This window comes from Astatotilapia calliptera, chromosome 5 (genome assembly GCF_964374335.1).
Source record: "Astatotilapia calliptera chromosome 5, fAstCal68.1, whole genome shotgun sequence".
Taxonomy (NCBI): domain Eukaryota; kingdom Metazoa; phylum Chordata; class Actinopteri; order Cichliformes; family Cichlidae; genus Astatotilapia; species Astatotilapia calliptera.
Genome location: NC_137426.1, coordinates 12,024,253 through 12,038,474, shown reverse-complemented (window position 1 = coordinate 12,038,474; position 14,222 = coordinate 12,024,253). Strand labels below are relative to the sequence as shown.

General features: G+C 40.5%; 1 protein-coding gene across 3 annotated transcripts in view; it reads right to left on the bottom strand.

The window, feature by feature from the left end:
• Positions 1–14,222, bottom strand: part of chd6 (chromodomain helicase DNA binding protein 6) — a 91,854-nt gene that overhangs the window by 33,156 nt on the left and 44,476 nt on the right. For all 3 annotated transcript variants that reach the window (XM_026167272.2, XM_026167271.2, XM_080301695.1), the window contains 9 exons: positions 11,908–12,547; positions 9,340–9,484; positions 6,285–6,438; positions 5,160–5,309; positions 4,844–4,909; positions 4,667–4,728; positions 2,769–2,886; positions 551–637; positions 260–397 (listed from right to left, as the gene is read on the bottom strand). In XM_026167272.2, the coding sequence (XP_026023057.2) occupies positions 260–397; positions 551–637; positions 2,769–2,886; positions 4,667–4,728; positions 4,844–4,909; positions 5,160–5,309; positions 6,285–6,438; positions 9,340–9,484; positions 11,908–12,547 (1,560 nt within the window). The remainder of the gene's footprint in view (positions 1–259; positions 398–550; positions 638–2,768; positions 2,887–4,666; positions 4,729–4,843; positions 4,910–5,159; positions 5,310–6,284; positions 6,439–9,339; positions 9,485–11,907; positions 12,548–14,222) is intronic.

The following is a 14,222-nucleotide window of genomic DNA, read 5'->3' as shown; positions in this document are numbered from 1 at the left end:
ATGACAGTATAAAACAACATAGTAAATCATGACCATTATCAGGCAGCATCTGCTACATAGTGGTATAATATAGCATTTTTTCAAAAACAGCAGTTCTGAAGTGCAACAGTGTGTTGCGCTTTTTCCTCAACTGAACTCAACCTTGCCCGTCTGTTCTTGAACTGAGGTTTGTTACAATGAGGAAAAAATTTCTCCTTAATTTTAAAGCGCTGCATCAAGTTTTCTTATGGTACTCATCTTCGATTACGTGTCTACTCACAATGTGTCTGAGGTCTGCAGGCAGTTTCTGGATCTCCTCAAACTCTTTGATCTTCTCTGGGTCCAAGTCCTCTTGCAGCTCCCACGTTGCCTCCTCATATGAGAGACTGCACCACTTAACGAGGTAATGGGTCACCTCCTACAACCACATACAAGAAAGAAAAAAAAAACATGTTGTATTTGTACCACAGGATTCTGAGAGCACCATCACACTGAGGATCTTCGGTAATAGCTACTTTCAAACCAGAAAAACACCTCTGTGGGAGGGTGTCTGTGTTTATGTGTTACCTACCTCTCCGGTCTCTGTATCTGTGGTAACAGCTACCTCCAGCACTCTGTCCACTTCTACATAGTCTGGGTTAAATAGGTCCTCATCGGGCTACAAAAAAAAAAAAAAAAAAAAACAGAGACAAAGAGGGATGAAGGGAAAAAAACAAACAAGAAAAAAAAACAGTTTGATTCTAAAAAATAGTCTCACATGAGAACACCTGAAATGTAATTTGACTTTAATCATTAGCATTGTGTCACAAACCGGGCCGCATGGCCATGACAAAAACCCAGAGGTGCATAGTGCCATTTCTCATTTTTGTAACTCGTCCACTGATAATTCTTCTTCTCTTCTTGTACGGTGCCTATACATAGTTCTCCCCATCCATAACAACATGATACCCTCTGTTGCAGTACTTAAAAAGCTCCCAGGGAACAACAGTGACTTAAAAAAAATGCACAAAAATGACTTGCCTTGACACGTTGCAATACAGGGAGTGCAGAATTATTAGGCAAATGAGTATTTTGTCCACATCATCCTCTTCATGCATGTTGTCTTACTCCAAGCTGTATAGGCCCGAAAGCCTACTACCAATTAAGCATATTAGGTGATGTGCATCTCTGTAATGAGAAGGGGTGTGGTCTAATGACATCAACACCCTATATCAGGTGTGCATAATTATTAGGCAACTTTCTTTCCTTTGGCAAAATGGGTCAAAAGAAGGACTTGACAGGCTCAGAAAAGTCAAAAATAGTGAGATATCTTGCAATACTCAGAGACATGGCCAAGGTAAGAAAGGCTGAAAGACGACCACCACTGAACAAGACACACAAGCTGAAACGTCAAGACTGGGCCAAGAAATATCTCAAGACTGGTTTTTCTAAGGTTTTATGGACTGATGAAATGAGAGTGAGTCTTGATGGGCCAGATGGATGGGCCCGTGGCTGGATTGGTAAAGGGCAGACAGCTCCAATCCGACTCAGACGCCAGCAAGGTGGAGGTGGAGTACTGGTTTGGGCTGGTATCATCAAAGATGAGCTTGTGGGGCCTTTTCGGGTTGAGGATGGAGTCAAGCTCAACTCCCAGTCCTACTGCCAGTTTCTGGAAGACACCTTCTTCAAGCAGTGGTACAGGAAGAAGTCTGCATCCTTCAAGAAAAACATGATTTTCATGCAGGCCAATGCTCCATCACACGCGACCAAGTACTCCACAGCGTGGCTGGCAAGAAAGGGTATAAAAGAAGAAAAACTAATGACATGGCCTCCTTGTTCACCTGATCTGAACCCCATTGAGAACCTGTGGTCCATCATCAAATGTGAGATTTACAAGGAGGGAAAACAGTACACCTCTCTGAACAGTGTCTGGGAGGCTGTGGTTGCTGCTGCACGCAATGTTGATGGTGAACAGATCAAAACACTGACAGAATCCATGGATGGCAGGTTTTTGAGTGTCCTTGCAAAGAAAGGTGGCTATATTGGTCGCTGATTTGTTTTTGTTTTGTTTTTGAATGTCAGAAATGTATATTTGTGAATGTGGAGATGTTATATTGGTTTCACTGGTAAAAATAAATAATTGAAATGGGTATATATTTGTTTTTTGTTAAGTTGCCTAATAATTATGCACAGTAATAGTCACCTGCACGCACAGATATCCCCCTAAAATAGCTAAAACTAAAAACAAACTAAAAACTACTTCCAAAAACATTCAGCTTTGATATTAATGAGTTTTTTGGGTTCATTGAGAACATGGTTGTTGTTCAATAATAACATTATTCCTCAAAAATACAACTTGCCTAATAATTCTGCACTCCCTGTATTTGAACCCATTTGTCAAACAAGTCTACTAACAGTTTTGCAACAACAACGATTTCTCTCCCATGAAGTGTGACAAGGTCGACTCCCATGAAGATGAAATTGTGCACTTAAGAACAAATGATGCTTCTGTGTCAGGGTGTTACCCCATCACATCCTGATGGAGTTAGCCTGTTAACCTCTGAAGCACCCTGAACACTTTGCAGTAACACAGGATGGATGTGCTGTGAACTATCAGGCAGCGTGGCCCATTCATTACATACACAAACTAATCATATTTATATGTTCATAATTATTTTGTTATGGGCAACACAGCTTTGGAAATGGTTAGCTGGATAATAGCACATGAACTTGTCTTGTCATTTAAAAGGAGAATATTAACCCTTTATCCAGTCCTGAACAGCATATGAGGGTATGATGGTTAACCTTACCTCGGCAAACAGGTGTTTCATCTGGGCTTGTTTGGTCCTGAAGCGCTTGATTTTCTGGTGGATTCTGGGATCTTTCTCTAGTTCTTCCAGAGTGGCCCATTTGCAGTGTAGGTAGGAACTGAAATGACATGACAAAAAACATAGCCAGCTACTTAGCCTTTCAGCTCGTGTGAGAACAGCTCAGAACAGGATGTCAAAAGGATGATCTAAAACCTGAACACTGAAAGTGGTTCAGAGGCACATGAGAAGATGATTTAAATACTCGTACAGTTTTCTATTTTTATGGGTGGATTCCCAAAACAATCGGGCGTTTGCCTGTTTGAACTGTGTGAACAGTTGAAAATCAATCCATAAAGAGAACAGCCTTCACCTCACTCAACATAACCAGTGTTTGCTGCACTGCAAGTGATTAAAATATGCATTTTCAGCTAGAAGTAGTTACCTTAATTGGAATTAATCAGCAATACTGAGAAAGTGTTCCCTAATTAAAGGGAAAGGAAAGACGGCAAAACAAATTCTACTACTGCTCCTGTGGCTGCAGTTTAACATACGTGATTTAATCTATAAACCTCAACCCATAAATGGACAAATACTAGAAATGTATCTGACGTGTTTAAGGGATACCATGTAGTTACTATGCAAATGCTTATATATTTGCAATTGCATTATGCATAATGGTGATTTTTTTTAATACTACAAATATTACACTATTACTACATATTTCTAATTTCTGAATACATTATTCTACTGAGTAACATTCATACTGACTCAGTTTTACTGCTCAAGCGATCTGATCATGTTTTATTCATCACCTCAGAGAGTAAATTACAATCTTAATTACTAATGTATATTTCTCTAGGTCTTTTCTTTATAATAAAAGGTCCCAGAGAGAGAAAAAAGTCTCAAGAGATCCCTAGACTGGCTGGAGAACCTGAGCCTCAGGGATAAAATTAACTGAGTGCTTGTGAGACTACGGATGCAAAGCTACAAGCAACTGTTAGAGAACCACATGTGTATAAACTTCGAATTACTTCAAATAAATGTCATAAAAACTATTAACAACTTCAACAAAGGCACGACATTCCTTTCATGTAATGAATGCGAGGTTGTAAGACGAAAGATGACGAGTAACTGACATCCCTCCAACCAGTAATTAACTTGTCAAAAGACCTAATTATTGGCATTGCTGACCTTTTTGTCAATGCTAGCAGCTGTCGTGCAGTCAAAGTTATCATTTTATCAACGATGGTGACGACTGCCTAAATGTACAAGAGCCATGCCCAGTTTACACAGTCATGTACACACTTTCATGCTCTGAAGTATGGAAGAAAATTAAGTGATGGTTTATTATGAAAGCAGTGCAGATCTAAGAATGTTTGACCACATAAGCAATTATAATCTGCCGGCTGGCTCACAGGTGCGAGTGCTACTGGAAGTGCAGTTTTAGACTGTATTAGACAGAGTGGCGGTTCTAACTGTGAATACCACTATTTGTTCTCTAATGTGTGTCTTTCTGTTATTTTTGTATACAGCCCGCTTGATTGTATATATTTCTCCTGTTTGCTATTTATTCCTGTCTGTTTATTATTTAAATCCGCACAGTCGTTGCAGAGCAGCCACAATTTTGTTGTACATGTACAATAAAGGGCTACTCTAATCTAGTCTATAACACACGATTTTGCCAACAGTTGATCTAACCTGACATCAAACCTGCAATGCAGCACAACATCTCTAACCTGTGCCTCCTCCAACAATGATCACACAAGAGGCAAAGGAATGTTTTCACTGTTGTGCAGGAAAACATACAACAGTGAAAGTGGCCTCATCCGTGACTGCTAAAAATATCAATTTCCAGTATATGTAACTGCATGAATAACCAATGTCAAAGAGGTACTCACAAATTTCTATATTTGACATAAAATTCCTCAATCTCCTCCGTTTGGTCCTCTGATGATGACGTCTATGGAGATACAGAAAGAGACAAAACTAATAAACGAGAAATAAGCGACCAGCGATAAAGAAAAAAAAACAAAACTATATAAGCCGAGTGTGTGTGTTCATTCTCTGTCCTTCACCTCTTTCTTCACTGTTCTTACAGCCAGAATTTTCTCAATGATGTTGGCCTCATCCTCAGGTGGTTCCTGAGAGACAGAATCAGAAGATTAACTACTGAAGCTTAAGGCTGCAATGCAATGCAAAGGTTTTATTCAAACAGGCCTAACACTAAGACTCCAAAGCAACAAACCTTTGCAATCAGATAAACACCAAAAATGTATTTAAAAGCTATAATTATTAAGATATTAAATATTATAAAACCTTAATGATAACATAGATATAACAAAACTGAGAGGAAAAAGTAAGAAAGAACCAGATGACCATCTATGTGCTTACCTCAGCCTGCCATGCCAGAGCAGTGGCATTGAGCGCCGCGATGCGACCGGCTCCAAGAACTGCAATGGTCTCTCCGTCATCATCTACCACCTTAAAGTCCAAATCTTCGTTGTACTTCCTCCTTTTGACTTGTCGTCCCGAACGTCGCTTCTGCAGAAGGAGGGGCAAAAAAAAAAAAAAAGAGAGAGAATACGAGGAGAAAAAAGGACAGAAGAATTAAAAAGAAGGCATGAGGAAGTATATCTACATGTAAACTAAAGAAAAGAGAAATGATTAAATGTTTATGCTCAGCAACTGTGTATCAGTGTTACTCTTACACAATGCAGATACTGCAGTGAATGTAAGAAAGAATGCTAAGCTAATTAAGTCAGGTTGACACTCCGATGTGGAAATCTTGTCCATTTTATTTTGTGCCTTCAAAAATGTCTTTCCAGTCAAAAAGAGAAGCAATCTGTAAAACTCCACCTGCCTCCTGAAGCCCATCCGATTTCTCAGTGACACGACGACTTTTATCAACACATTGCTCTCCTGGATATTTGAAACACACTGGTGTATTGGCTAGCTCAGACTCTCTCCAGCTGCTACAGAGTGCTGCTGGAAGACTCCAAATTAGCACCAGCAAAATAGAGAAGCATTACAGCAGCACTAGCATTGATATTCTGTATGCCTGTCAAATACTGAATTGACTTAAGCGCTCATCTGCCTCCACCCTACCTCTAAGCCTTGTAGATCCTAGAAGAACTGCTTCTAATTGCGGACTGCATCGCACAGTCAAATGTTCCTACCTTAATGACGCAAATCTCAACACATTCTTTCAACTTGTGGTGGCTCTTGTTTATTTAATGGCCTTAGACATTTAATCCTGTTTTCCATTTTGGTGGTCTGTGCACCTATTTTTGACATTCCCTGTTTTTTTAATGTGCACTCTGTTCAGCTCTGGTTGTTTTAAAAGTGGTATATAACTAAAGACGAAAAAAACTGCTAAGATTCCTGCCATTAAGAATGCTACTGATGTTCAGAATATCATCAAATTGACCCTTTATCCTTTGTGTAGGTTTTTCTTTGTAAATACTGTGATGACAGCCTTTTGTGTTCAGCCTCTATCCAGTTTTGCTGTGCACTCACTGCATTATCCAGGGGGTCTTGGCTGTCCTCTCCACCCATGTTAATGGCTGACATTGAGGTAGTGTCATCACTCTCCACCCCCTCCTGGACAGCCAGCTCCTGGTTTCTCCTCTTCCCCTTCTTCTTCTTCTCCACCGGCGCTGCGCCAGGATCTCTGTGAGGGCAGGAATTCTGATGAGTAATTCGCCACTCTAGTAGCCTGCAGCAGCATTTTCTCACTCAGCGGCTGGAAACTCTGCTGCTCCCTGAGGATTTGTGGCAGACTGGTTGAGGAAGTTCTTTAAGCTCTTACTCTTTATGCTAATATGCAGAAGTACTGTCATTTCCTAATCACAAAAGACAACCACTGATTGATCACAGATTACAACGAGACTGCCCAACTGCTACCTGACAGCAAAATCAGAGCCTGAGAAATGACAGTAAATGCATTGTTTGCAACATTTTAATAAAGGAGTTAACGCAAAAGAGCAAAGTGTAATGTTCAATTACTTGAAATGATAGGTCCCCAGCTTTAAGCACTTACTAAAACTACAACGAACAAATCATTTCTTTTTGTTTTCACTTTGTCAAATCAAATTGTGGTATGATGAAAATCCGTTGTTCCCCTTTTTAAAAAATGTTATCCATCAGAAATGTCATTTTGTCTCATTTCTACTTCTGTAGATTTCTCAACATTTTTTCACAACAACTGCAATAAAACAATTTCCCTTTGGGGAACCCTGATTTTTTTCTGACTCCTTTTATTAATGTATAGAATACTGCCATAAAGCTATTCATTTTAAACTAAGAAGGGAAGCAACATAAAAATTTTGACATTCTCGAGCAGATATTTATTGCCTGTCGAATGAGCAATCAAGCATCGTTGACACAAATAAAAAAAAAATACAAAATAAAACTTTAAACAAAATGTTGACATGCAGTATAAGTCACCTTTTGGAAAAAATTACTCAATATTCCACACTTTCTTCTGCCGCTGACTTTACAGTATAACAATTAAATGCTATTAAGTCAAAAATGCAGCTGACACATGAACTGCTTATGGTGACTAATGATTTAGGATAATACTGGCAGGCAGAGTCCAAGGCGCAAAACAGATTCATCTCCTGCACCGGTTAAAGACATTTTCTCTCTTTTGCACAAAAACTGTGGCAAAGTGAGCAATAAGAAAAGACAAAAGCAGCAGATTAAGATGGAAGCTGCACCACATGAGGCTTTTCTAATCTTCCTGTGGATGGTTTTATTCGAACAACACATGACGGATACCAGAGCATAACCTGGAAATGACCCCAAGCCAGAAGAGTTCACAAGGTCTTCTTTTCATTACTACAGTGGATCTTCTCTCTCTCTCTCTCTAACATTTTATCTAGTTTTCTCCTCTCTTATCTCCACTCTTCCTTTACATCATTATCCCTGTAGCTTCTCATCCTTACTACCCCACTCCCCCACCCCCGCCCCTTTCATGGCACTGATCATCATCTCTTTCCTACATTCTCTTCATAACTTTCATTGGCAGCTTCTTCTCTTCTCACACTCACTGGTGTTTTTTTCCCTTCTTTGTCTTTCATAACTCGGCTGCTTCCTTTCTTAACTTCACATCTGTTGCCATTTCTGTCCTCCCTCATTCATTCACAATCCATTTCTTCCAAACTATTTTCATCATAAATTTCTGCTTGCACATGTACTGCTTTTGTCTGAGAAACCTGCTCTTTCTCTGACACCATCTCCTTTCTCTCATTCACATTACAGCATCATAACCTTAACTCAACTTGTCACAAATATGCATTCCAGTCTACACCAATCTCTTGAGCTCCAATCTTTCTCTTTATCCACAACCCAATAGTTACTGCATGCTGCTGTGACACATCTAAGATCATCCTAGCACAAATGTAATTCACAAAGAAATCCTGTCTAAAGTCTGCCATTCTTTCTTAAAATAACCAACAGTAGCCACCTGAAAGCTAGGTCTGAAAATGGCAAAGTGCATAGATGACAAGAACAAATAAAAGCCTGGCCGCAGACACAAGCTGAGGAAATACAATCTGGTACAGCTGCTGTTGGGTATCATACGCATGCTAATGCTTTACAATAAAAGTTCCACTAAGAGATTAAATGGTTCCATCCACTTAAACAGTAAGGCTGTTAATATACGAAAGGGTTACAGGAAGGTCTGGTTAAGTTCAGAGTGCAGTTATTAATGTTATTTAAAATGTACGCGTGCATCTTGTGATCACATTTCAGTTACTCATCAAAATGAGTTTCTGTATTAAGACATGAGAAATTAAGCTGATCAAACTTTAATACAGGTGTGTTCTGCAGGTGAGCTAAATAAAAAAAAAAAGCCTGATTACTATTTGAGGATATAAAATATGACAGTAGCAGCATTTGTGGCAGATGTGTCAGTGCTCCCTCCATCTACCCTCCAATTGCTCAGCTTTTAAAAAGTGAGCTGATTAATAGAAGGGGGAATAGCAATGACAGTAAAGGAAGAACAGCTAAGTTTGTCAACTGCAATTAAACAGTCTGTTATTAAGGTATATGCATCTGTATCATATTTATACATCCTCATGTGCTTATAAGAGGTTTGTGAGATAAGACGTGAATAGCATCTCTGAAGTGATGGCGTGGCTGATAAAGAGAAACATTTTATCAGCTTGCATGGACGTGTTTGTTTATCTTCACATTAAAATTAAGATTCAAACACATTTCCAAAGTTAATTAGCTTTCAAAAATTCACAAATTCCAGAAATCACCAGCTTGACTTTAGTGGTTTATTTTGCAAAGGTCAAAACCTTACTATGCATTCATGATGTCCTGGGTCTCTCTTTAGTATTTCTCCTTAATGTAGCTTCAAAGTGAAATATTTGTAACCAAGGAACTGCATTATTTGTTGCACACGACAGGTTTACTGCCGACTTCCTCGCTTTACCCCATTATTGTGCACTTCAAGGGGTTTTCTAGTGCGGCCTCTTTTCTCTACCTTTTTTCCCTATAGCAATATTCTCCTTGTAAATTCTTCTCTCCACCCATGAATTGTTAGCCCGTCCGAAAGTCTTACCTGGGTTTTCGACCCCTCTGTTTTGGCGCTGACGGGACTGGCGTCTTGCTGTTCGCCTGACCGTGGTTCTTACCATGGCTGTGGGCGGCCTGGGTGCCGTGTGCCCCCCCTGGGACTTTTGTGTGGACTCCTTGGGTAGGACGAGCTGAAGAGGATTTGGAAATTTGTGAGTTAATGCAAGCTCTTGTACAGGACAAGCGGCGGTGGTCACACTTCCATGATAACTTTAGTCATTCTTAAACTGAAGCTGATTTTTCTTTTTCTTTTTTCCCCACAGCTCTTTTGATGCACATGTATTAATATTAGTTTGCTAGGGCCGTTGTATGGCAACGCCCTGCATTCTTGAACACTGTACTTGGCTGGCAAGCAGGCTTACATTTACTAAATACCACTAAACAAAAGTACCGTAATTGTCGGGCTATAAGCCGCTACTTTTTGCACAAGCTTTGAACCCTGCGGCTTTTAGTCAGGTGCGGCTTTTCTATGGATTGTCCATGATTTTTGTCATATCGTAAGACGATTTGTTTTGTGTGTTCCGCTGTTGTACGGCACTACGTTGCCTGGCGGAAGGATCGGGGTTCAAGAGTGGTATGTTGGTCACATGTCCGTCCGCCAGGCAACGTAGTGCCGTACGAAGTAGCGCGAAAAACAAACTTCAAAGTAGCGGTACGCGTTCAGCGGGAGGCGTGGATGATGAGCGGCGATAAACTTGCGAAAAGCAAGTTATGCCCAACTCCACCGGTGGATTCTGACAGCGTGGAAAAGTGCGAAAACATCCACGATCACCAACGGATTTTGAAGGGCTGGACTGCTGCATGATGGAGAGGAGGACACCGCCACGGCCCTTCAGAGGGTGTTCGACTCTGACACTGACAATGAGGATTTCTTTGGTTTTGAAAGTGACAACGAAGGAGAGAAGCGGAGAGTGGATGACGAAGCCATCCTGAGCCTGTTTGTATCCGACACTGGAGGAGAGGACTTTGGTGGTTTTAGTGCGCAGGAAGAAGAGAAAGATGGTGGTGAATGACTGACTTTTCTTCTTGTTAAAGCTGTGTCACTGCACCTCAGCCTAAAAGGTAGTCCGAATCTATTTTTCTGGTGTGCTGTAGGCTACTGTTATGTACTACATGTGCAAATATGTACCCATAACTTGTTTTTCAAAATATTAATAAAAGTGATGTCTCCAAACAGCCATCTCTTTCCTGACAATTCCCTTTGTGCATATTCTCTTACATATGATAAGTCAACATTGAAACACCTGCGGCTTTTAGTCAGGTGCGGCTAATGTATGTACAAAACAGGATTTTCCCCTGATTTTAGCTTGTGCGGCTAATATTCAGGTGCGCTTTGTAGTCCGGGAAATACGGTACCAGAAATATTGACATTTTGACCTGATGGTCCAGCTAAGCGATTAAGGGGTCAGTACGTTCTTTTAATTCATCATAGGCAGAGCATGAAAATATTAATAACTTGGCTAAATTTTATACAAACTCAATAATTTTCAGGACTTAACACCAAACCCCACAAACATGATCCAAAAGGAAGAGTCTGCACGCTGATGAAAATAATCTTGACGTAGGCACAATGTTCTTATTAACCAAGAATGTCAACATCACCGTGAATATTCACCCACGGGGGAACATGTGAGGTTTTTTCTTGTGTTGTTTGTTTTGTTGTCGTTTGGTCGCAAAAACAGCATTGAGAGTATACACTGTCCCCAAGCCAACAGTGGACTGTCAGCAGCACTGACAAAGAATCCAAAATGCAGCTTGTAGTTGTTTCAATAATACATATAAATTCTATTATCCTACTTTCAGTGTCATCTAAGTCTATTGCTGGGTTTGGCATCATCAAACATGCACTGATATAATTCTTGCAGAAAATCTTTTTCTGTTCTTCAGCTATTGAAAGAATGCTAATACACCCACCCACACACGTGCAAACACATAACCATGCGTACTCGGTCTTAATTAAATCCAACAATCGCATTATAATAACCTATATTTATGCTGACATGTCTGATCATGATTTAAGGACATTTACAAACAGGACAGGCATCATCCTCGCCTGCCAATTAGTCCTGAACTGTTCGAGCTCAAACGCCTGTTGTCATCACATTTTTAAGGTTTTGTTCTTTGGTTGTTGACAAAACACAGAACGAGACACTCATTCACACAGACTTCAAAGCAGCAGAGGTTAGCAGACAGCAAACACTGCCACCATCACATAAGTAAAGCAGCCTGGGTGTATTTTTTTTTAATTAAAGTTACTACTGGTACCATCATTAGACATTAAGAAGCTGTCAGCGGACACAGCCTTGAAAAACGGCATGTGGCACATCAGAATAAACACTTTTTGCAGATGGGATAAATTATTAAGCTATGAAGAGGTAGCTTAACCTAAAAGTATTTCTGGTACCAATTAACAAGGGCAGTAATATTTAATTGCCTAGTAAACTAATCATGCACATCCCTACTGTAGGTAAAGCAAACTACACTATTAAAAACACAATCCAAAACTTCTTGCTGTCACTACCACACAAACAAAAACACTTGACACTCTTCAAACCTTGATTCGAGGGTACAGGAGGTAGGACTTTGACCTTAGGTTTTCTTCCTCTTTTGCCAGGAACCTTGACAGGCATCTGAGCCGATCCCGGGGAAACGGCGGCACCTGACGTTTTAACTCCCGACACATTTTTCAGCACCGTCTCACTCTCTGTCCTGCCCTCCTTTCCCTTGGTCCTGCGCTCCTTACGCTCCTTTCTCTCCTTTCCCTCCTTGGGTTCCTTGCTCTTTCTCAGGGAGACCACTATTGGCTCCCTCTCCTCCCTTCGTTTCTTTGGTTTGCTGCTCTCCTTTTCCTCACACTCCACTCCTGCTTTCTCCCATTCCCTCTTGTCCTTTTTCTTTCGTTTCTTCTTCACCCTGCCTCCGCCACCTCCATCATCCTCCTCGCTCATAGAGGAGGGAGGCCGTGGCGCTCCTCCGGAGTGCTTAGCAGCGTGGACCCCGGATGTGGTGCAGTGATTGGATGTCACCGTGCTGCCCACAGGGGTGAGGAGGCGGAGCTGGTCCTTGGTGCCCACAACCAGGTGTCCCCGTGGGATTGTGGGAGCTGTAGTTTGTGCGTTGCTGTTTTGGTCCGAGGAAGAGGCTGCTGCAGCGGAGGCCTGAGGTGGTGTGTGCTTCAAGAGGCCAGTGAACATCTGAAAAAGAAGAGTGTGTCAGAAATACAGTTGATCATTATACTGTTCCTTATTAACTAATAAATTCTACTCATCTCTACTTTACTGCTTGGTTTAAATTCTTCTCATGAATACCTCCTGAGCAGACGTTTCAAAGCAAAAGTCCTCCAAAACAGCAGAGTGTTGAGTATGTAAAAATAATTATCAACCTCATGAAGACATGTGACATTAAAAAGAATGTCTGTAGCATCAGACGTGCAGAGAACTAACACCCAACTCGCCAGTTCCCTTCAGCCCTGTGAAACTTTGCATTTTTCAGTTCGCTGTTTTGCTCTTAACAGCATACAGCTCAACTCTTTTGGTTCACTTTCAACACATAGCAAAAATAAATAAATAAATAAATAAACGAAATAAAAATAAAACACTGCTGTTTATTTTCTCTATTCAAATAAACATACTGAAGCCAAATAGTATGGGAAATATTCTTCAGAGTCGGTGGAGATGAACTGTGGAGAAAATTAGACAAAGCTTCCAATAATGGTAGTTGATTAATATCGAAGAAAAATCTGCCGTTTGCAACAACCCTAATAAGAAAATTCTCATTCAGTTCCTGGTTTAATTCTCTCTCGATCCAAAATGCCTCCGGAACACAGAGTACTTGCTTCAAAATCATGGCCTCTCTGCACGATCAGCATACATTTCAGAAGGCCCACTGAATTTTGCACGCCCAATGTCTCACACACAATCGTCTAGTGAAGGCCCTTCAGCAGGTGTCTACGTTGACAGGAAACCTGAGGAAGCCAACCTTCATATATGATGCCTTCCACCTATCAAACTCTGGTCGACTTCACGGCCCTCTCTTCCTCCTACCCAGGACCAACTACCACACTGATGTTCTAGTCAAAACACTCTTGGACTTTAACATTCAGGTCATTTATTGACTCTTAAATTAGTTATTACTGTGCAACATCTGACCTTTGGCTTTGATTCACTACCAGGTGTGTCACAGAAAACTAAAACTAAACTTAACATCTTATTAATTGTTTATTTGTTTTTAGTTAAAATGGACAGACAATCCCCTACTTTCCTGTCCTCTCTTTACTGTATCTATCAAATAAAGCTGAAAAAGGCCACACACACACACACACACACACACACACACACACACACACACACACACACACACACACACACACACACACACACACACACACACACACACACACACACACACACACACACACACACACAAAAAAAAGTGGCTACTTTTAAACATGTTTTTATTTTATTTTTTTTGTATGTTAAATCGGAAAATGAGTAAAGTTGTAAGTAGTGGATAGCGATACATTCAGAAATATCCCTAATTTCGGAATAGATCAAACCATGCGATGTTGCGAGGACCTTGTGACACCACATATTCCTAAATCCTCATTCTGAAACAGTCAAAAATGCAAAGTCCATTCAACAACACTGCTCCCAACTGCTCAATCAGCACAGCACTCTTCCACTCTAACCTAACAGATCCAAACGTGAATTATTGCATCATCTTTAAGCAGTGCTGTAAATGTCAAAAGGGTCATTTCCATCACGGCTATATCTCTAACATTAATGGAGAATAGATGAAGTTAGCTTCATTGTCCACCTCTGATTATGACATCAGGTTGTCATCTCATTGAAATTAGGTAGGAAGCGAAGC